The sequence below is a fragment of the Mesoplodon mirus genome, assembly GCF_964341445.2.
Source record: "Mesoplodon mirus genome assembly, chromosome: 9".
In the NCBI taxonomy this organism is placed as follows: Eukaryota; Metazoa; Chordata; class Mammalia; order Artiodactyla; family Ziphiidae; genus Mesoplodon; species Mesoplodon mirus.
In genome coordinates this window covers 46487441-46510320 of record NC_138985.1, presented here as the reverse complement: position 1 = coordinate 46510320, position 22880 = coordinate 46487441, and the positions used below count along the sequence as shown (strand labels likewise).

Sequence of the window (22880 nt, the reverse complement as noted above, 5' to 3'; positions counted from 1 at the left end):
GCTACTGAATAAAATCTGCTTTCATAGCTTCAGCTAGTGTCTGGTTTTTTTTTTTTTAATCTTTGACAGTAGTGCCTTTGATATGTATAAAGAATATGTCCAAAGAGCCTAATTAATTTTTAAAATTTCGTTTAACATCATAGCACAAAACTGTCCAGGTGAAATGGATTAGAATAAAAGGACTAAAATATTTAATTGATGCCCTTAAGTCTTCTACCAATTCTATAAACATACACACACCATTTAGTATGAATCTAAGTTGCAACTGTGCAGAATGAGCCAAGAAAAACAAAGAAAACACTAATCCTGTAAACACACACTAAAATTATTTTCATATTACCGTTAAAATAAAATTCTCTTGAATCACTTTTCCAAGTAGAATTTGTATGTTTGTATGTTTCCTAAGTATATACTCAAAGCATAAATTTTATTTTAAACTTCAGGAAAGATTTTTTTCTTACTTGATGAAGTATTTTTGTATTTTTGTATTGACTAGAGAATTCATTAATGTAGATCTATTCATCGTGTTTCTGGTATCCAGATTTTGTTAATTTCATGGACCCAAGCAACCAGACGTTTCACTCTAATTTATTCCAAAACTATCACCTTAAGATCTGTCAACTTCCAAAAGAAATGCCTTTCCTTCTATGGACATTACTACTTTTCTACAAATAAATGAATTTCTACCACCTCAGATGAGTTCTTGTGCAAGAAGCAAACTGGCTATGCTTCAATACATACTAAGTGGCATATTTCTCACCGTTATAGTAATTCAAATGAATGCCTCAGCATAACTATAAACTGTTAAATGTTATGGATGTTGAAAAGCATTCTCTCACACTAGAACTTGAAAGGGTTAATGCACAAACCTCAGTATTAAAATATATATATTTTTTCTTACCTCAAGAGCAGTATTTAATCACAGGAATAGCTACATTTAAAATAGCATCTAGAAATACTATGAACTCGATCTGCATTAAATATTTTCTGCATGGCATTCATATTCCTACAAATTCAAAACACTTATGGAGTTCAAGAATAATCTAAGAGGGCTTCCCTGGTGGCCAGTGGTTGAGAATTCGCCTGCCAGTGCAGGGGATGTGGATTCAAGCCCTGGTCCGGGAAGATCCCACATGCCACGGATCAACTAAGCCCGTGAGCCACAACTACTGAGCCCGCATGCCACAACTACTACTGAAGCCCGTGCGCCTACAGCTTGAGCTCCTCAACAAGAGAAGCCACCACAATGAGAAGCCCGTGCACCACAACGAAAAGTAGCCCCCACTCGCCGCAACTAGAGAAAGCCTGTGCGCAGCAAAGAGGACCCAATGCAGCCAAAAAAAAAGAATAATCTGAGGCCTAAAGATTCAATTAAAAATGGAAGTTGATGCCTCATTTGATTTCTACACACCGCTGAATTAATCAAGATGCAGCTACTTTATCATTATCTTAAGATGTCTTATAAGTCCATTAAAATTTTTCTGCAAAAATTTTGCTAAAAGTAAAATCACACGGCTTTTCAAAATGTAAATATCATGTACATTTAAATGCCTAATATTGTGAAAGATTAATAAATTGGCATGTCATCAATTCCCTTAAGCAATAAAGCAGGTACCTAACAGGCAATGACTGTTCACATGATAATGCAGCGAGAAAGCTTGCAGAAACCTGAAACAAAAACATCTAGAACATAGATATAAAAAGCCATTATTGATTAACAGTTCACATTATTGCAGAACTCTTCCAACTCAAAAAGAGTTTTTTTCATGGTTTTTAATTTCTGCTTTTAATGGTACAAATGAACTTATTTACCAAACAGAAATAGAGTCACAGAGGTAAAAAACAAACTTATGGTTACCAAGGGGGAAGAGGGGGGAGGGATAAATTGGGAGATTGGGATTGACATATACATACTACTAAATATAAAATAGATAACTAATAAGGACCTACTGTAAAGCACTGGAAACTCTACTCAGTACTCTTTAATGACCTATATGGGAAAAGAATCTTAAAAAAGGGTATGTATGGGGCTTCCCTGGTGGCGCAGTGGTTAAGAGTCTGCCTGCCGATGCAGGGGACACGGGCTCGTGCCCCGGTCCGGGAAGATCCCACATGCCACAGAGCAGCTGGGCCCATGAGCCATGGTCGCTGAGCCTGCGCGTCCGGAGCCTGTGCTCCGCAGTGGGAGAGGCCACAACAGTGAGAGGCCTGCGTACCACAAAAAAAAAAAAAAAAGAATAGAGCATAAGATTAGCTCAAACCTACAAACTAAATGTAAGGACATACTACCAGTAAGTAGTATATAGATTACTTTAATGGTCTCTATTTTAATACATTTCACATTTCCCAAATTTCAGCTTGCAAGCCGATGAACAAAAATTAACTTTCCTCTCTTTGAATCTTTTAATGAAAAAGTCTTTGTGGTAAACAATAAAAAAGGTACAGCATGTCCTATAATAAACGTTAAATTATTGTGATCCTGAATCCCCTTGTAAAAAGTCTGTCCATATAGCAGAAGATCTGTGGCCTAGTTATGAAATTTATTACGATTCAGAAGCTTTTAGGCCATAAATACACATGGAGAATCATATTTTTAAAAAGGAAATAGAGTAAAAATGCAAAAGATTAAAATAAATAATTTTAGCTGAAAAAAATGGTAAATTATCTGTGGTACTCTTGAACACTCTTTCCTTATAGTCTTCATCATATAGGATTTCAGCATGATATAGTGATTAGAAACATACAAAATATAAATACTGACCGAAGCATAATAATCATCATGAATGGTGTCTTTGTAAAACATCTGTACTTTTTCTGCCCATTAAAATCCAGATTCTAAAAGAGTGATTGTAGATATGTTTGTTATTAAACCAACTCATTTCCTAATAGCATTAGTATATAATTGCCATTATGCATTCAGTAACAGAAAGTTGAAGCTTAATTAAAATATATTTCCTTACCAGTTGTCAAAGATGAGTAATGAGATGGATGGAAAACTAATAAACTTCACTGTTTTCTATACACAAATCTTTATGCCAAACATTACTCATAGCTTCCTGACTCTCAATGGAGAAGGTCTCTCTATATTTCCTTTGTGTTCATAATCAGAAATGTTGATAGGATTCTCAGAGACAATAAACACATGTTCTAAATTTACAAACTATTATCTTTTCTAAATCCTGATGGTTTACGGCAGAAAATAAGGAACTTACATACAACCAACTCTCATTCCTGGAACATGGTCCTTTGATAGTCCCAGATTTTGGAAATGTTACCCTTAATCTAAATGAGGCGCAATATCTAAAAGTCAATAGGCCCCATATATTTCTAAGTATTCAGACTTATTGCCATTGGCTTAGAATGCTAAATCTTTATTATCTTGACTTCACATTGCTTCTATCTAGTTTCACTACCCACTCTGCTTGATGTTTTCAAGTCCTCTAGCATGCACATCATGTTCTCTCTACTTGATTCAGTTAAACACTGCAATTTTAGAGTTCTTTGTACAGCTGCTTCTGCAGTTTGGGTAATTAGAGTTACATAAAATGAAAATAAACAGAGAAAGATATCTCCCTCCCTCTAATGTTATTTAAGGAAATTCTACATAAAACTGCTGTGAACAGTATATATATATATATATATATACAACATGTTTTATTTCAAAGAGCTGAAATAATGCCACATGCATTAGAAAACTCTCCACTTCCCAGGGAATAATTACTCAGTTTATTCTTTCAACCTATTTGCCATGCCTATTTTTTTTCTATTTCATTAGTTAAAATATCAGAATTTGGGTAATGAATGAAATTAAATCCTATTTCCAACTTTTCATTGATGTTAGTAATATGGCAGGAGTTTTACTGGAGAAACAGTTTATAGGAAATCAGACAACGCCCAATGAAGTTTCTCAATGCTTTCTACAAGTCCACAAACATGTCTACCCTGAAGATTACCAAAACGATTCCAGTTGTCAGATTCACTGGCTTCTTTTAATTTCTAGTTCTCCTGACTTACTACAGCAACTGTTTCCTGGAAACTGTTTTTCAAGCCTCTGAGACACAACACTTGTGGGTTATATGCTCCACTGTAATGAGTCTCAACTTCCTCAAATGCAAAGCCACCATTTTATAGCAATTATTTTGTAATACTAGCTTTACTAACCTGAACTGAAATAATAGAGCCTATCTATGAATGTATGCTCCCTAATTTATTTGATGTGGATCTGACCTAAATCAAGCTTTTTAAAATTGTACAGATAACATAAAACTAAGTTTCCATTTCGTTGGCTCCCCACTTCCCTGCTATACTGTCTCTAGCTGTTACTACTCTACTCAAGTGTCAAGAAAAAAGTAAGTTTGGGGGCTTCCCTGGTGGCGCAGTGGTTGAGAATCTGCCTGCCAATGCAGGGGACACGGGTTCGAGCCCTGGTCTGGGAAGATCCCACATGCTGCGGAGCAACTAGTACCGTGAACCACAATTACTGAGCCTGCGCATCTGGAGCCTGTGCTCTGCAACGAGAGGCCGTGATAGTGAGAGGCCCACGCACCGCGATGAGGAGTGGCCCCCACTTGCCGCAACTAGAGAAAGCCCTCGCATAGAAACGAAGAGCCAACACAGCCATAAATAAATAAATAAATAAATAATTTTTTTTAAAAAAAGGGCAAAATTCCAAAAAAAAAAAAAAAGAAAAAAGTAAGTTTGTGTAATCATATGTATGTGTGTATGTATGTATACATATATGTAAAATCTGTGTGCATGTTTTTCACCTTAACACATTTCTGGCCCTATTTAGGTTACAAGCCCCTTACTTTGCTTGGAGTGGGTAGCAAGAAATATAATTTTTAGCCTGTAATATTAGCATTCTGGTATTATTGTGGTGGGCAGCGTCTGATATGGCTCCCAGCGATCACTACCTACTGGTAGCCATGCCCCATGTAAATCACCTTCCCTGTGTGTAGGTAAAACTGTGTCATTTGTTTCCAATGAACAGAATACAATAAAAGTGACAGGATGTCACTTGGTGATTATGTTACAGAAGACTGTGACTTGTGTCTTCATTTTCTCTCTCTTGCTTGCTCTGATATTGAGGGATGCTCTATGGACAAACCCCCATGACAAAGAATAGAGGCTGGCCTCCAACCATGAGCTTCTGAAGACCTGAAGACTCAGCCCAGAGAAACTGAATCCTTTCAACAGCCAGCTAAGTGGCTAGGAAGCAGATCATTCTCAGTGTAGCCTTAAGATGACTATAGCCTTGAGAAAGACCCAGAGCCAGAGACCCACAGAGACTGTCAGATTATATATGTAGTTTTAAGCAACTAAGTTTTGGGGTAATTTGTTATGCAGTGATAGTTAGCTAATACATTGTTCAAAGGATTTAGTTCATTAAGAATTTTCCATGGTCTTTTTCATTCATACTTTTGCTTTTTTTATTCAAAAAAATTAAGGAGAGTTCTGTAGCATAAGTTTGTAAGTAATAATCCATTTCATTTAGATATGTCTAAGTATAATAGCTTATTGCTACTCTCTCTGATGAGTCTGCCAAGTAAGCTAACCAAACTCCCTGAAAATAGTTTCAGTTTTCCAAACACACAGTTGTTTTTTTGTTTGCTTCTTGTTTGTTTTAACATCTTTATTGGAGTATAGTTGCTTTACAATGGTGTGTTAGTTTCTGCTTTATAACAAAGTGAATCAGCTATACATATACATATATCCCCATATCCCCTCTCTCTTGCATCTCCCTCCCTCCCACCCTCCCTATCCCACCCCTCCAGGTGGTCACAAAGCACCGAGCTGATCTCCCTGTGCTATGAGGCTGCTTCCCACTAGCTAGCTATTTTACGTCAAACACACGTTTTGAAGAGACATTATCTTTCATAACCTTCCTATTTTCCCAAAGAATGACTAAATCTAAATAATAAAAGCCAAAACAATTTGAAAGTGAAAAATATTTAGTCTCATCAAAATTCCCAAGTTGAAAAGCCTGATTACTCTGAACAGGATATTATGGGTTTCTGTAAACAGATTTGGTGCTGCGTGTTTGGTGTACATGCCGTATGATGGCATGGAAAGTAATGTGAGTTTAGTAAATAATTCAGCTAAATTCCAAGTAATTGCTCACTGCAGGGAGTAGAGTTTTAAGTCTAATCTCCCCAAAGATTTTCATTAAAAACAAATCTGTGTTCTGCTACTTGATAGCATGCACCTATTTGTTCTCCAAGTGATCACACATACTTGAAGGCTAAGAACACCGAGAAATGGGGTGCATTTGAGAGGAAAGACTGGTGTAAATTGCATCCTACAAATTCAGGTCTTTTGGCACAACGGTATCCGAGAGCAGCTGGACCTGTTCCTATAGTTCTTAATGTTTTATTTTGAATTTACCTGAAGTAATTACAAAGAGATTCATTGTCAAGAATGTTTTCTGGATGTCCTTTATAGTACACACAAAACCTTCAAAACCCAGACAACAGAGAAAGACAATAGTACTTAACCCATCAAGTAGAGAGATCTTGCTTACACTTTGGACAGAAGAACAATTTACACATCTTTATCTAATTTAATGTTTTGCCAAACAACTTCATTTCACCATTTCACATCCTATTTTGGAGGTTTATAAAAGGATCCTCATAAGTCTTTTACAAACAAAAAATTACAGAACTGCTTTTGTAACTTTCCTCCTTTTTTTTTTTTTTTTTTGCAGTACACGGGCCTCTCACTGTTGTGGCCTCTCCCGTTGCGGAGCACAGGCTCCGGACACGCAGGCCCAGCGGCCATGGCTCACGGGCCCAGCCGCTCTGCGGCATGCGGGATCCTCCCGGACCGGGACACGAACCCGCGTCCCCTGCATTGGCAGGCAGACTCCCAACCACTGCACCACCAGGGAAGCCCACTTTCCTCCTTTTTCTATATGCCTCCCAGAGCCACAGTGGTTGTAGGAAGAGAGGAGACAGTGGCATTCAGGAGCAGGGAGAAGGTAAGGGCTCCCCTGTTTTACCCCTGACCTCTTCAAGACTTGTTTTCTGTAGTTCTGCCTGATGTAGTCCTTTCCAATGGCCCCATCTTACAAAAACACTAAGCCAACTATTGCTTTCAAAAGTCCTGTTTCCCACTGTATCAAACCCAGTAAAGTGACAGTACAAAGGAGAAGAAAGGAAACAGAAGATAAGGAATAGATAACAAATGGCACATACGCCTGACGTGCTAACATATTTAATATTTCCCTTAACCTTTCTCTAATGGATGTTAATTCCTTCCCTGTCATGGACTGAATCTTTGTGCCCCTCGTCCAAATTCATATGTTGAAATCCTAACTCCTACGTGACGTGACGCTATTAGGAAGAGAGACCTTCAGTTGGTGATTAACTCGTTAGAGTGGAGTCCTCATCCACAGAATTAGGTCTCTAGAGGCCTCACCCTCTCCCTGCTCTGTGAGCATACAATAAGAAAACAGTGCTCTGCAACCAAGAACTCCCTAGAACTCAAACATGCTGGCACCCTGATCTCAGACTTCCAGCCTCCAATCTATGGTATCTGCTATAGCAGCAGAACAGACTAAGGCAACAAACACCCTTGTCTTCTACTTTATTAAGGTGTCTGACAAAAAAAAGAGAACAGTTCCCTCTCTGAACTAGAACAAAATACACAAACAATAATGAGTAATTCTGAATAAAATAAAGGAAATAATAGTATAGGTGAAGTTTATGGTCACATAGGGAGAGGAAAGAAAACCCAGGCCCAGTTCTAGAATTCCCGTGTCAGAGTGAGAGATGGTTGATGGTACCACATGACACAGCCTGCACACCTCCTGTGTCTCCTCTTTCTGATCCGATAAATGCTTTCAAACAGAAGTTCTGACTTCTGCATTTTAAAATGGAGAATCCAAGGCCTAGAAAACTTATATCCCTTGTTTTTCAGTTCAGGGGAAGATACTAATTCAATGTAAGAAATAATCAGTTATAATAATTTTAGGAAACTCTTTAACCATGAACCTGTGTGCCTCATCTCTAAAGCCCTGAGTACATAAAATGCACAGATTAAATACAAAACTGCTACAGATAAATTTTATAGACTTTGCAAATTTCATTATTATAAAAGTTCATATGCAAAATTATATTTAAAAATATGTATTTGTGGCAGACACCATATGGAAAGCCTGGATATAGACAAATAACAAGCCCTTGAATGTAAACACATGTTAAAGGTGCTCTGTTTGATTTCATTCCAACCTAAGACAGGATTCTATAAGATAGATGGGGCTGATATTGCAAAGTGGCGCAAGCAATGCCTTCCCTAACCGTAGCCCATCTTTCATTTCTGTGCTATAGAGACTACAGAGAAAAAACCAAGCTAAATTCTATCGATCCTATTATGCACATGGAGGAGACTTAGAAGGTGGAAGTGGTGCCAGAACAAGGAGACTAGATCTAGGGAAGAGACTTTTCATTTTATGGATCAGCTATGGTAGAGTTCCTACCCATGGTCCCCTAGCATATTATATAAGCAGAATCAGGGATGGGAGGCATTTTTCTTAGCACAGTCCCACAGGATGGTTGAGCATTTCTGTTAACTGTACTGTTCCTAGCTGGCTAGTATCCAATCTTGGTCCTGTGACTCTTGAGAAATTCTATAAAGCTACAAAATACCTTTTCAAAATCCGTCTTTTAAACAATCAATGATACACTTTTTTTGTTTCCAACTAATTATGTTTATCAATATAACTGCCTTATTTTACTGAGAGTTTTTGAGTGTTTAGAACAGTTGTCCTTAATGAACACGAAGACATGATTTCGGTTACCTGAGAAACTTTTTCAAATGGCCATTCTTCACTCCCTTACCAAACTTAATCAACATTCTATTATACCACTTGGTATATCAGAGCCTCCACTGATGTGACAGTCCTCCACAGATTACAAAGGGAAATCAGTGATTCTAACATGCCAGTGTAATGAAGGACCACTGACCTGCATCAGTCATTTAAATCTGGCTCATACTAAACTTTCATCACAGTTTGAGCTTGTGAAACATAGAGCCCCAGGGATATCCCTGATCTCTTGAAATAGAGTCAGGGATGTACAGACTAGGAATCTGTATAGTTAATTCCTCAGGTGACTATAATATTGTCAGCTGGGGATTTTTCTAAGACCCAGTGTTTAAAAAGCTACTGGCATAGGGCTTCCCTGGTGGCGCAGCGGTTGGGAGTCCGCCTGCCGATGCAGGGGACGCGGGTTCGTGCCCCGGTCCGGGAAGATCCCACATGTCACGGAGCGGCTGGGCCCGTGAGCCATGGCCGCTGAGCCTGCGCGTCCAGAACCTGTGCTCCGCAACGGGAGAGGCCACAATGGTGAGAGGCCCGCGTACCGCAAAAAAAAAAAAAAAAGCTACTGGCATATAAAATCAATCATTTATTAGTGGGGTCTAATGTATGTTCATTTAAACAACTTAAACTTATTTCTTTCCTTGAGAATACCAGTAAATTACTCAAGCAAGGGACAGCTGTACAAATCCCAGATCTGGACTTCAGGAAAAATACCTAATAAGATGTCTCATGTTATCTTTGTGAAGATGGTGGATAAGTAAAGCTGAGTGCAAAAATCAGTTGAGTGGATTATTCAATGTTGTAATGTCTGTACAAAAAAGTTACTAATCAAAGGAATAATCGTTGTAACCTAGAAGTTTTACCTGTAAAATGGTCAGTATAGTTTAAGTTGTATTACAGTGACAACGGAGTCTAATTTCTTTTTCACGCTACATGTTCACTGTTAAGTTTGCTGGGGACACTGATTCACAACATTTTCACTAGGCACCTAAGCTGAAAGAATGTCCACAATTTGGAAAACCTCCGGTGGGACTGGGTAGATAATAGATATAGCAAGTTTTATACTGGCCTAAAGATTGTTTTTCTGTTCTCAACACTTCTGCCACCAAATGTGTGTTTTATTTTTCCCACACTGAACAGTTCTGACACTCACTGCCTGGAGTTAGCACTGACCACACACCCCAGGCTTAAGGGCTCAGTCCCACCAGGCTGACTTCTACTTCGGATGCCATCTGTACTTCTGACCAACAAGCTATAGGTCACGGGTTCCTACAGTCTGCTTCTTGAATGGCTCACAGAACTCAGGGAAACCGTTTACTTACTATCACAGTTTTAAGGAATATTATTTTAAAATGTAAACTCGCAAATATTTGCCTTAAAAAACAAAGTTATCATTAAAATATTTTAGATTTCAACAAAATTAAGACTGTAAACTTGTAAGCTACTGGCTTGAACAGTTCATGACAGAAATACTAAGTCTGTATATGTTCACAGCCATATTATCAGATACAGATTTTCAAATAACTAAAACATGTTCCCCAAACACATAATTTTATACCATGGACCTCAGTGATGGTTTGCATAACAAAGCTGGATTAACAGGATGAAGAATAATATTTTATGCATAGAATTATTTAAAGTAACACTTAAAAAGGGACTAAGGGGGCTTCCCTGGTGGTGCAGTGGTTGAGAGTCCGCCTGCCGATGCAGGGGACGCGGGTTCGTGTCCCGGTCCGGGAAGATCCCACATGCCGCGGAGCGGCTGGGCCCGTGAGCCATGGCCGCTGAGCCTGCGCGTCCGGAGCCTGTGCTCCGCAACGGGAGAGGCCACAACAGTGAGTAGGCCCGCGTACCATTAAAAAAAAAAAAAAAAAAAAAAAAGGGACTAAGATCCTTTATATAGACTCAACTATAAAAACTGGTTTTAATTATTCATAGTTATTTTTGTATGGTATTTTTTAAAAAGGGATAGGACCTGATTTAAATTCATTCAACAAATTGTAAATGCAAGCTTTATGCTACATTTCTAGTCTAGAGTATAAATTTCAAATCTTTCCTGATTTGTTTACAACTTGAGGAACTGAAAACTGGATGATAATATTAGAAAACTTTATACTATGGTCAAACATTTTTTACTTATATTTATATACGTGTGTGTATATAAATGTATAGATACATATATATACACAGTGAAGCCTGTCACTTGATCATAACTCTAAGTTTAAGCTACCCACGAAGAGCTCATTTTAAATTATTAATTTTTTGAGGCCACTAGAATATTTTAAAGTCGATTTTGGGAAAAAACGTTAATAGTGCCTTACTATGGTGATATAGATAAGAAACTAGCATATTCAGTAATTTAGCAAATAATCTCTCTCAAAGGCAGAAAAAACACACAAATAAAGCTTATCTAGAGTTAAGTAAAGTATTTGTTAAAGTTTCTTATATCAGTAGAGAAAATATGGAGAAATTGAGTTGAGCTTTTATAAAATTAGATGCATTTGTCAGTGACTGAATTATTAAATTATCAGTAATTGATCACAGACAACATTGTAGAAGATTTATAGATACTAAAGAAGGAATCAATCCTTAGCTTTATCCAAATCAATTTTTTCCTTAAAGGTATATACAAAATATAGATGACATCTAATTTGTAAATTATATGATGCAAGAAACTATAGCTAATTAATCATATGCTATAATCTAGATCAAAAAGGACAATGAAAGACTGAAATAATAGAATAAAACTAATCAGCTTAAAATTGCCAAACACAAAAACTCCTATAGATGTGTGTAAAAGAACTCTATACAAACACAAACAGAGGTTTAATAGCATCATGTGTTTAAAAAGAAAAAAGCCTACGTAATTCTATTTAACTATAAACATCATATACATCAACACTGTGAAGGTGCGGCCAAATATCAAGACCATCTACATTAACAGAAATATCACATACATAACAAGGGAGGTTTTCTTTAAGCCAGAAAGAACATATGTGTAACACAGATACAGAAGTCAATTTGATACATTCTCTTTTCCAAGGAGGGGCTATCAATAAACTGAAAACCTATCCAAAGAAGAGGCACCTGATGCTAGTGTCTTATAAAAAAATGGTTTAAAAAAAATCTAGAAAGGTTTAACTGATCAGAGACTTAGAAGCATACACAATAACTACCTACAAAACACCTAATGGCTCTTACAGAGATGAATTAGATTTAGGGAACAAAGTCCAGTGTATGAACACTACAAAAAGTTATATCTCACAGCACAGTGGAAAGCACAGACCAACACTCTTCACTCAACAGTGAATGAAATCTCCACCTTATACATCTTCATATCCTTGGTGTTTGCAGTGTCAAGCAGGCACTCGGTGTTAGAATTACTGCTTTAACTAAATGGAAAAATTAGTACTGAAGTAGAAAAAGACTGTACAGAGGTAGTGTTTTCTTTACTTAACGGTATACTTGTGAGGAGTGTTTCTCAAAGTTTCTTTTAGGGAACATTAGTCCCATGATTTATCTATGGTTAAAGGATTACAGGAGAAAATGGAAAATGGCATAGCCCTTGTCCCCAGGTTGGAGATATGAAATGCCCATCAGTATATTAAGGATTGGTGAGAAGCCCTCATTAAAGAAGTCTGTTTAACTCTATTCACTGCCGCCTCTCCAATTTTTTAACCACAGCTCTTTTTTAACGGCATATCTAACAAACATCCCAGGATCTCTTAGTAAATGCTCTTTAAGGTGGAATTATACATTGGACAGTGTGTTGGGCTAGTAAAAGTCAATTCACATCTGTGTCTTTAAGGACAAAAGTAAACCCTTCATTTTAAACATTTTCACATAGTTGAAACATCATTACTGAAATGTTAAGAAGAGACAAGCAACACCTAAGTAAGCTATCTTTGCATCCTAAAGCAATGAGAGACATATCCTGAAGGGCTTGCAGGACCATCTTTTTCCCACTTTTGGTAACTTAGTAGACAGCTGGCTTAGCAGGTCCAGGTGTGCTTAAAAGAGCAGTCAGATACCAAGCAGTGGGCTGCAAAGGCGCCTCCTTTTCAACAAGGCTACTTTTCCAATCAGGGAGCCTTCATAGGTACAGAGTCACATAGATACTCACTGTACTCCATTCCATAAAAGGGTAGAACATGTCAAGTGTGAAAAAAATGAATACTTTTATGTAAATATGAACTCTACAAGTGCTACCAGGTTTAGCAAATAAAACACAAGATGCCCAGTTATACTTGAAATTCAGAATAACAATAAAGAATTTTTTGTGCAAATATGGTCCATGTAACATTTGGGACATACTTATGCTAAAACATACTTTTTCCCTGAAATTCCATGCTCTATTTCAACTGGCAACCAGACCCTCTACTAGAAAGTGAGCTACAGACCCTTTGTGCTTAGCCTAAATCATAGGACAAAGAGAGTTCCAGAACTGTGTGTGCTCTACCATTCCTCAGCTTCTGAGGTTTTCCTGAGTGAACTCTATTTTATACCTGTATAGCATAGCATTAGTCCATGACTCCTTTGCATGGCACAAGAGAAATAACTGATTTCCTTTTCCCACCACATTAATCTAGGGTACAACCAAAGACAATATTGAAGAGGAGACATTCCTGAAGGAAGATACAGACCTGAGTTCTTATTCTTACTCTGCCAGTTTTATGTCCTTGGGCAACTATATGTCTCTCTTTAGGCCTTGGTTGTGCTGACTTCAGGAACCATACAGCACCAACATTTTACAATTCCATGATCCTAAGTGAACTAAACTTTGCCTTGTCCTTAGAACCAACTGGAGGTCATGCTTGTCTATGTCAGAAGCAGAGAAAACAACCTCAAAGTTAAAGAAAACTAAGGAACTGGCTAAAAGATGGCCCTTATGTTCAACTAAAATCCATTTGTTTCAAAAGAAATGTTGTTATCTTCAGGCTAAAAAGGCACCTTTAAATATTTCATAAACAATAGCTTTTATTCATCAACCATATAGTACCAAATCACTTTTACTCCAGACCACTAAAAACAAAAGCAGTTGACTATTTTACTTCCTTGACTCGTATGTGGTACACCTCTGAGACACCATGAAGCTTTCTGCAAGTTCTATGAAAGGTATCTATGCACAAAGGGCAAATCCATTTTCTCTAACAGATTCTCCAAACAGTTTGATTTAAATAGCATTTCTCTGCACAAAGAATCTATAATGCTAATTCATTTTGCCTTCAGCTTAAGTAACTCGCTATTAAAAGACAGCGACAGTAAGAGTTTTTGTCTAGTTAAATACCATGCCCTCATGTAACCCAAATGCCAGCCACTGCTTTCAAATGATTAAAGTCTTGATTACCAACATCTTTAGCACAGCATTAAAGGAATAAACAACTTTAAATTACACAAACGGCTAAGACTGTGACCTTAGAGTTGCCAGTTAAATACAAAAGTCCAGTTAAATATGAAATTCAAATTCCAAAATTGGAATTAAAAATAAAATTATTTTTTAATTATTTGAAATTCAAACTTAACTGGGGATTCTGTATTTTTATTTGCATATCTGGCAATTTTATGTGGGCTACCTAGTTGAGATCTTTGCCAATTTTCATCTTTCTTTCCCCCTAATCAAAACACTTGTTTTGATTTTTAATTTTCCCTTAGAGTCAAGAGTTTCTACCTGCTGCAGAACATGAGTAGATAAGTAATTTTCCAACCCAAAATTTTAAAAATATTTCTTTGCTTTTAACAAAATCAGGTTCCCACCAATAAAACTGTAGTCTAAAAAACATACAATCTGAAGAGACCAACATTTTACCTACCTGTGGGTAATATACGAGAAGGCCATATAATAAAATATTTGCTTTTTTCACTTCCTTGGCAAATTTTCTAATCTGCATTAGGTTTTCCATTTTCTGACCAAATGGTACTGATTCATAATCAAGAAATTGCACCTGCAAAATAATATAAAAGGTAACAATCAGAGTACCATTCAGTTTCCCTTGAAAAGTATGACATTAAAGAAGCTTAAAACACATATAATATTGAAATTATTTTTATCATTTTATTAACTTCTAATCATTTCAACCCATAAATACTTAATAAAATGAATCATCCTTTATAAATACAGATGCAGTAAACACTAATCAAAAAGTATAAAATGCTAATATTCTATTTCAATTTGTGTCAGAGTCAAGTGTATTGATATAAAGAATATATGATTTCATCAATTCTTTCAACTTACTTCCTAATTTGTAATTTGAAACTAGGCTAGATAGAAATAAATAGCTTAAGAAATTAACAATAACAATAAAATTCAAGGGACTGCTTATTCAAATGCATAAAATTTTTTAGAAGAATCCCTTTCAAAGTAATAATTGGAATTTAATAATAATCTACTTCTTAAAGTAAATCCAGAAGAATTTTATACAGAATTCTTTTAGCAGTGCTAGTGTTTTTCTTGAAATTATTCAAGTGACTATTTTTTAAGCATTCTTTTTCACTTAAATTTAAGGTCTCAGGGTGATCTGTGCTCTTTTCTATAAACATATACATATAGCTGCTACCTCTTGAAATCTAAGGTAACAGTAAAGACTTTTTCCCTTAAAAATGTCCAATTCATAAACCAAAAGAAGAAAAGCAAAAAAAAAAAAATGTTTTTGGAAGATAAAAAGCAGAAAGAATAGTTTCAGGCTTTTCTATCTGCTGAATAGCTGAAGAAAAGACCATGTAACCCTGAAACCCTGGGCTCACCTTCCCCTAAGCTCTGTTTCCCTGAAAACTTATGAAAGTGAAAGTTCAGCTTTTTTTACCAGGTAGCATTACTTATGGTAAAACTAACTCCTGACTGGTGAACCACACCCAGGCTGGAAGAATTGTGAATGAACTATAAATACTAGACCTTCCTTCAAAGTAATTCACCTTATAGCCAGGTGTTCCCCTTGCTGGTACCTGGAAGCTAATGACTATTAGCTGTTGCAAAAGATGTCAGTCCCTATTTGCAGCTGAAGCCTTCTGAAAGGATAGCTCACATACCACCTTCTGTGATCTCCTTCCCTCACCCCTGAGAAACCAAGGTAAAGGGAGAAGTGGGGAGAAAAAAGCAGTCCCTAAACTCATGTGAGATGATGAGCTCAGGAGCTAAAGCAGAAGACACACTCACCTCTGCCCTGCCTTTTTCCCTGCCCTGTAGTCTTTCACAAAGTTGGTCAAACTAGTGCTATAAAGGCTTCCACTCTTAGGAGTTTGAACCTAAAACTGCTGTGAAGTGCTTGCTACAAAAAGCAGGCTAATTCCCCAACACTGAGGCAATTTTGGAAACTGCAGTCACGGTATGGATCTGAAGCCAGGGGACAGGCTGAGGGTAAGAGTCTCTCCGGAGCCCATATGGCCCAATCACTACATAGCCCCATACCAGTTGGGCTGGGGAACAATACTACTATTTGGAGTTAAAAGTCTCAGAGGACTGTTTAACTCTTTTAACTGTGTAATTACCTGTACTATTCAGATACCATGAAATGCTAGCAGCCACCTTGCCCAACATACTTTAGGTGAATGGAATGCCCTAGAATTTCGCAATACACAACCTGGGCAACCTTACTGCCAGCCTAGATAGATAGCTAGACAGACAGACATTTCTTGTTTAATACAAGTCTTCCTGACAAAATCTGAGTTCAGAAAAATCTTGCACTAAAGTAAGGGAGGTGGGTGGTAGGGAGACAGTTTGTGTAAAAATAGCACAAGGAGCAGAAAAGACCACTATAACTGGTAATTATAGCCTGCACAGAAATTTAAAATGCACAGAAATTAAAGAGTGGAAATGCTGGTAATGCATTAATTAGAGAAGGAACGATGACTATGATACAACTGGGAATGAGCTCTGCACCAGGAAGCTGCCATTAGGGTTGGCCCAGGAGGAAACACATGCTGCCAGGAGCTGGGGAACCTCTCCGGGAAGTCAGAGCTGGGAGCAGGTACTCATTTTTAATTTTCCTTAAAGTGTGTCCTACAACAGAGCCTAAAATTAATTTTTTAAATACCAGTTAATTACATTAACTATTAATTGTAAAAATAAACTATAACTCTGGGAGTCTAAAAAATGGTAAACCTAAAACTCGAGACAAGATTATATTGTAATGAGAACGTTCAACAGATAAAGTGTGCTGAATCTTTTTTTTTTTTGAAGGACAGAAATTAGAGACCTTACACTTGGTTAACTTACAGCTATTTATGTATATTAAAAGTAATGCTGGGGCTTCCCTGGTGGCGCAGTAGTTGAGAGTCCGCCTGCCGATGCAGGGGACGCGGGTTCGTGCCCCGGTCTGGGAAGATCCCACATGCTGCGGAGCGGCTGGGCCCGTGAGCCATGGCCGCTGAGCCTGCGCATCCAGAGCCTGCGCTCCGCAACGGGAGAGGCCACCACAGTGAGAGGCCCGTGTACCGCAAAAAAAAAAAAAAAAAAAAAAAAAAAAGAAAAGTAATGCTATTTAATTAAAGCTATATACAATTATATTGTATAGTTTCCAAACTTGCAGAGGGACTAAAGGATTAGTTGTATCAATGCAACAATGCATAGGAGGAAAGTAAAGTAGCAAACAAAACAATTGGCCAACAGCAATAAACAAAAAAAATAAGCTTGTAGAAATAATCCCAAATATAAAAATAATAAAGATAAATGTAACACTTTTTAACTCTTTCTTAAGTGACAGATTTATCAGATTGGATTTTTAAGAAAAATCTAACTATATTCTAGTTATAATATAAATGTCTAATGAAAACTATCCTGAAAGTATGTACTTTACAGGATAAGATAGTTTTCATTAGACATTTATGTATGTACTGGTATGAGAAGGCATACCATGCAAATACTACCCAAAATGAAGGTTGTAGCAATAATAGGGTTAAGACCAAAAAAACAAACATGAATACAGATAAAGAAAAACAGTACATAATAAAAAACAAAACTTATAATAACCATAACCTTATTACTAAGAACATAGATTTTAAAACACAAAGCAAAAAAAAGACTGAATTATGAGAAAACAATATCCAAATCCATAAACACAGAGGAATGTTTGACTGCACTTCTCTTAGAAACTAATACATCAGACAAAAAATTTTTTTAACGTCAAAGGCTTCTGCTTCCAGTGCAGCAGCTGAGTCGAGGGTGTTTCTCTTTCCTCCCAAGGTTATAATTCTATTCCTGTTTTTCTGGCTGTTTCTATCTAGGAAAAGTTGCACACGAGCTGATGCAACTTCACATTAAATGGACCTAACTCCTTTATTTACTAATGACATAGAAGCTAATTTTTCTTACAGAAACAGATGTTGTAGCATAGAACATCTAGGTTGAACTGAAGGACATGCTATATGTACAATAGTTTTTAAAAGTTCTCACCAAGTCATGAGATTCTAAACTAGGAATGGAAGGCTTTCACTCCAGCTATAGGTCTGTAAGATTCAACATACTCTAGCTCCTTGAAAAGAAAAAATGTTAACAGCACTCAAAAAAATCAGGTCAATTCTGTTCACCATAGATTCCACAAATTAAGGAAATAGTGCGCAAAAGTGAATTCTGGGCAAACTATTTATATACCTACAAACTGCCTATTTACCCCACTGTTGACCTAAAACAAAGACGGGTTTATTCATTTGGGATCATCAGAGAATTGTGATTCAGTGTCTGCAACCATGGTGAGCCATGTGCAAATACTCACACAGCAAGAAAAGGAGAAGGCTTTTATTGAGGGGGAAAAGGAAGTTGGAGGGCTATAGTAAACAAAGAGTCCCTGACTTTCTATTCACTGAGTCTTCACCAGGAAAGAGAAGTGTTTCTTCTTCCTGTCGGGCTCTGCTATAATCTCAGGGCATGAGAGCTCCCCCTTCTGGTCTCCTAATTCTTTTTAATAGAGGTTTATGGTTATTAATTTTTTCAAACCACCAAACCAAGTACTTAAATTATAGGGAAACTTTAAGACATAAAGAAGTAGGAGAATAATGCAGCTTTTCTAAATACTTAGTATGTGCTAAATATTATTGTAGCTGACATATGTCACTTTTAAAGAAACAGATACGGATATTGACCTTATGAAATGTATATAATCAGGTTGATAAAATTCAAGCATGAAGAAGTAGGATGCATCTCAAAATTCTCTTTCACCATGTGAGAAAGTCTGATGACATCATAAAAACCGGAAGATAATCTCCAGCAGATGTACTTCCTAATACCAATAACATAAAATTTAAGCATATACATAACACTGTGCTACTAATTTTGAATTCTAAAATACACCAGCTACTTATGAGGTCCAGGAAAACATTGAGTTGGTACAATACAATCAACTTTCATTTTAAAAACAGGACAGATTTATACAACTGTAGCAGAAGGTTGCAAAATGGTCACGATAACTCAAGAAATGTAAATGTTTTTGCCTTAATAAACAGTTTAGACAGGATACAAGCACTTGTATCCATTGAAATGTAGCAAAACATTTCACCTAGGTTGAGTTCTGCAGATTTGCTTATAGCTACACCAAATACATATTCTTTGGTCTCTTTTTGCACCATTCACTAATTTACTACATGTAAATTATAGGAAAAACAATATTCCTGAGTTAGGATGCCATTTCTAAATGTTCTTTTTCATGCTTACATAAAAAAGATATGGATCTCTTCCTACCCACCCACCCCCAAAAAAAGAATGTAACTTCATCTTTTTTAAAGGTAGCAAATTCACTCCTATAAAATAGTAAACTGCTTAAACATTTAACATGTGGATAACTTCATGGCTTTGTGGGTGGGCGAGGTTTCTGGCACTCAGAGTTTGGAAAAGGCTTCTCTCTGCCTCATGTCTTCTACATTCAGTTCTACACATGCTTTATATTTGTCTTAGTAACCATTTAATATACCCCCTGGTCCCCAATGAACTCCAATTACTTTTTCATATTATAAAATGTGATTTTTCACTTGTCACTGAGGACAGGTACATTAATTAAAGGACAATAGTTAATATCACGTACAATATTCTTTAAAACATCAGGAATGTTCCATAACACCACATTTAACACTTCTGTCTCATTCCAGAGTCCATGTTCACAGGAAGGCCTGAGAAGGGAGTCAGGATTTGCGGTAGAAGAGAAAACAAACTCTTTGTTTATTTGACTAAGAAAAAAGTCAATTTGTGAAGCTTATGTATATATCCAAGTAATGCATTGCTTAATGCCCACCAAAGTAGAAGGAAGGATGGTCAAAATGAAAGTTCTGGTAATTATCAAATAATTGAGTTAGAAAGAATTGGTAGATAGACCAGAGGTTCTTTGAATCCACACAAGAGACACTTCAAAATTATCAACATATGTGTACAGAAAAGTAAATTGTATGAATGAGGCCCAACATCTTCAAAACATCACTTTTCAAAAGAAATATCAGGGAAATCTAAAAATTGATGAAACTGGCCAATACTATGCAAATCAAAGTAAGAGTTTATCTTAAGGATAAAAAAGCCCCAAAAACTTCAGAAAAACTTTCATCTCACTTCAACTACTTATGAATTACATGGATTTTATTAATGAAAATTAAGTTAATAAATTATACTTCTAAAAAGAAAAAACAAGCTTTTAATATTGAATCACTTTGTTTTAGAACAAGTTTAAATCAATGCCATCATGAAATTCAACTCCTAATTCTGATGAATAGAAACTACGTTTTAAGCTATCATGGAAACTGAGAGCAAATGCCTAACAACTCATTTGTAAATCTTAACAAAATAAAATACCAGCAAAGCTAGTAGGTTGGGAAATAATGGCATTTAATAAAAGGTAGTAAATAAAATAAAATAGTACTTTGCATTAAAATATCAACCATAGAAAAGGTTTAAATGTTTCTATTGATTCAAAGAATTAAAAAGTAAATGAGTTTTACAGTACCAGTAAAGATGTTACATTTGTATATACTTTTTTTTTTTCAGATCCTTATTTAAAAGATTAAAGTAATGGAATGAGAACTTCATGTTTTAATAATTTTTCTTTGTCTTTAATTTTTGCCAATTTGATTACTATGTGTCTCGGCATGTTTCTCCTTGGGTTTATCCTGCCTGGGACTCTCTGCAGTTCCTGGACTTGGGTGGCTATTTCCTTTCCCACATTAGGGAAGTTTTCGACTATAAGCTCTTCACATATTTTCTTGGGTCCTTTCTCTCTTCCCCTTCTGGAACCCCTATAATGTGAATGTTGGTGCATTTAATGTTGTCCCAGAGGTCCCTTAGGCTGTCTTCATTTCTTTTCATTCCTTTTTCTTTATTCTGTTCCGCAGCAGTGAATTCCACCACTCTGTCTTCCAGGTCACGTATCCATTCTTCTGCCTCATTTATTCTGCTCTTGATTCCTTCTAGTGTATTTTTCATTTCAGTTATTGTATTGTTCATCTCTGTTTGTTTGTTCTTTAATTATTCTAGGTGTTTGTTCTTTAATTCTTCTAGGTGTTTGTTAAACATTTCTTGTATCTTCTCAATCTTTGCCTTCATTCTTTTTCCGAGGTCCTGGATCATCTTCACTATCATTATTCTGAATTCTTTTTCTGGAAGGTTGCCTATCTCCACTTCATTTAGTTGTTTTTCTGGGGTTTTATCTTGTTCCTTTATCTGGTACATAGTTCTCTGCCTTTTCATTTGTCTATCTTTCTGTGAATGTGGTTTTCGATCCATAGGCTGCAGGATTGTAGTTCTTGCTTCTGCTGTCTGCCCTCTGGTGGATGAGGCTATCTAAGAGGCTTGTGCAAAGCTTCCTGAAGGGAGGGACTTGAGAACTTCATATTTTAAACAGTCAATAGAAAAACCGAGTATTACTTTAAAACATGTAAAAAAAATCATAAAATGAATCTTTTTCAGATTATTTCACAAGATTGATTCTCTTATAAGGACATAACTCTGCCACTGTTGTATTTTGCTATTAATACAATTATCTGAAGCATTATGTACAACTACAATTAACTTAAGTAACATCTGTATGGTCTGTAACAAATTTTAGAACCAAAAGTTAAAAGCAATCCCAATATGAAGCACTGATTTGTTTAGCTACTATTATCTGAAACATTTAACTCTGTATTTATTTATTTACTTATTTTTCTGTTTGAGAAAACTCTGAGAAAAATTGTCAGAGAATACAAATCACTGAAGAAGTTATAAGGAACAGGTGTGTGATTCTTCACTGAGCTTAGTATATAATCTTCATGTATTTTAGTGACTTGTCAAAATTTCATCATACATGATAAAATGTATTACTGCTATTATTATTAAGGTTGTCTGCAGGCCATTTAGAGCAGCATTTTCTGATTTTTTTAAAAAAACAGGTATTTTTGGAGCTCACAAGTAAAGACACTCTATGCATTGGGGCAAACTACTACAAAAGTCCATTATAACACTTTGAATTTCTAAGAATAACTGATTCTGTTTTAATGTACCTACATTTGTAAGTGGAAATGTCAAGGCAAATTCAAGTCAATAAACATTTCTGAATGTCTACACAAGCTGTCTTCAAAACGGGAAAAAGACTCTGAGCACACGAATATAAAGAAAGGATTCCAAGACAAAATACTGTCACTCATACTTTAAGGATAATAGGAGTCAAGCAAGCAAGCACTAGAAAAATGGTGTCTCAGGTAGAAAGACTCACCAGAGTAAACACAGATGTGTCAGGTAACACAGTACATGTGCAGAACTATAGTAGTTCAGTATTACCAGAGGGCAAATTGCTCAGTGAAGAAAGAAGAATAAGGATGATAAAATTAAGCAAGAGCCAAAACAGCCCAAGCCTTTATGATCTGACTGAGCTTTGTCCAGGGGGGATGAGGAGTGTCTAGAAGGTTTAAATAATGATGGGGTTCAGGGCAGGCCACGCCAAAATATACCACTTTGACATACTGATTGTTTTGAATTAAAGTTACTTGAGAACCAGTGGGTACAAGGACACTCTGAGCCTCCATTTTGTCCCCCTGAAAGCAGGAAGTAAGTTTCCATGTGGAAGCCACCCTCCCTGTACCAGGAGGTAAACAGACATTCTTATGGCCAGAGACAGGGAAT

General features: G+C 36.5%; 1 protein-coding gene across 3 annotated transcripts in view; it reads right to left on the bottom strand.

The window, feature by feature from the left end:
- CRPPA (CDP-L-ribitol pyrophosphorylase A) overlaps positions 1–22880 on the bottom strand; it is a 299753-nt gene that overhangs the window by 100105 nt on the left and 176768 nt on the right. For 2 of the 3 annotated variants that reach the window (XR_014295064.1, XM_082633139.1), the window contains exon 9: positions 14629–14760. Coding sequence is in view for 2 of the 3 variants with exons in the window: in XM_082633139.1 (XP_082489265.1) it covers positions 14629–14760 (132 nt within the window). In the remaining variant the exon portion in view is untranslated. Of the gene's footprint in view, positions 1–14628; positions 14761–18216; positions 18283–22880 lie in introns of those variants that run through there. The other variant, XM_082633140.1, reaches the window with a different exon arrangement.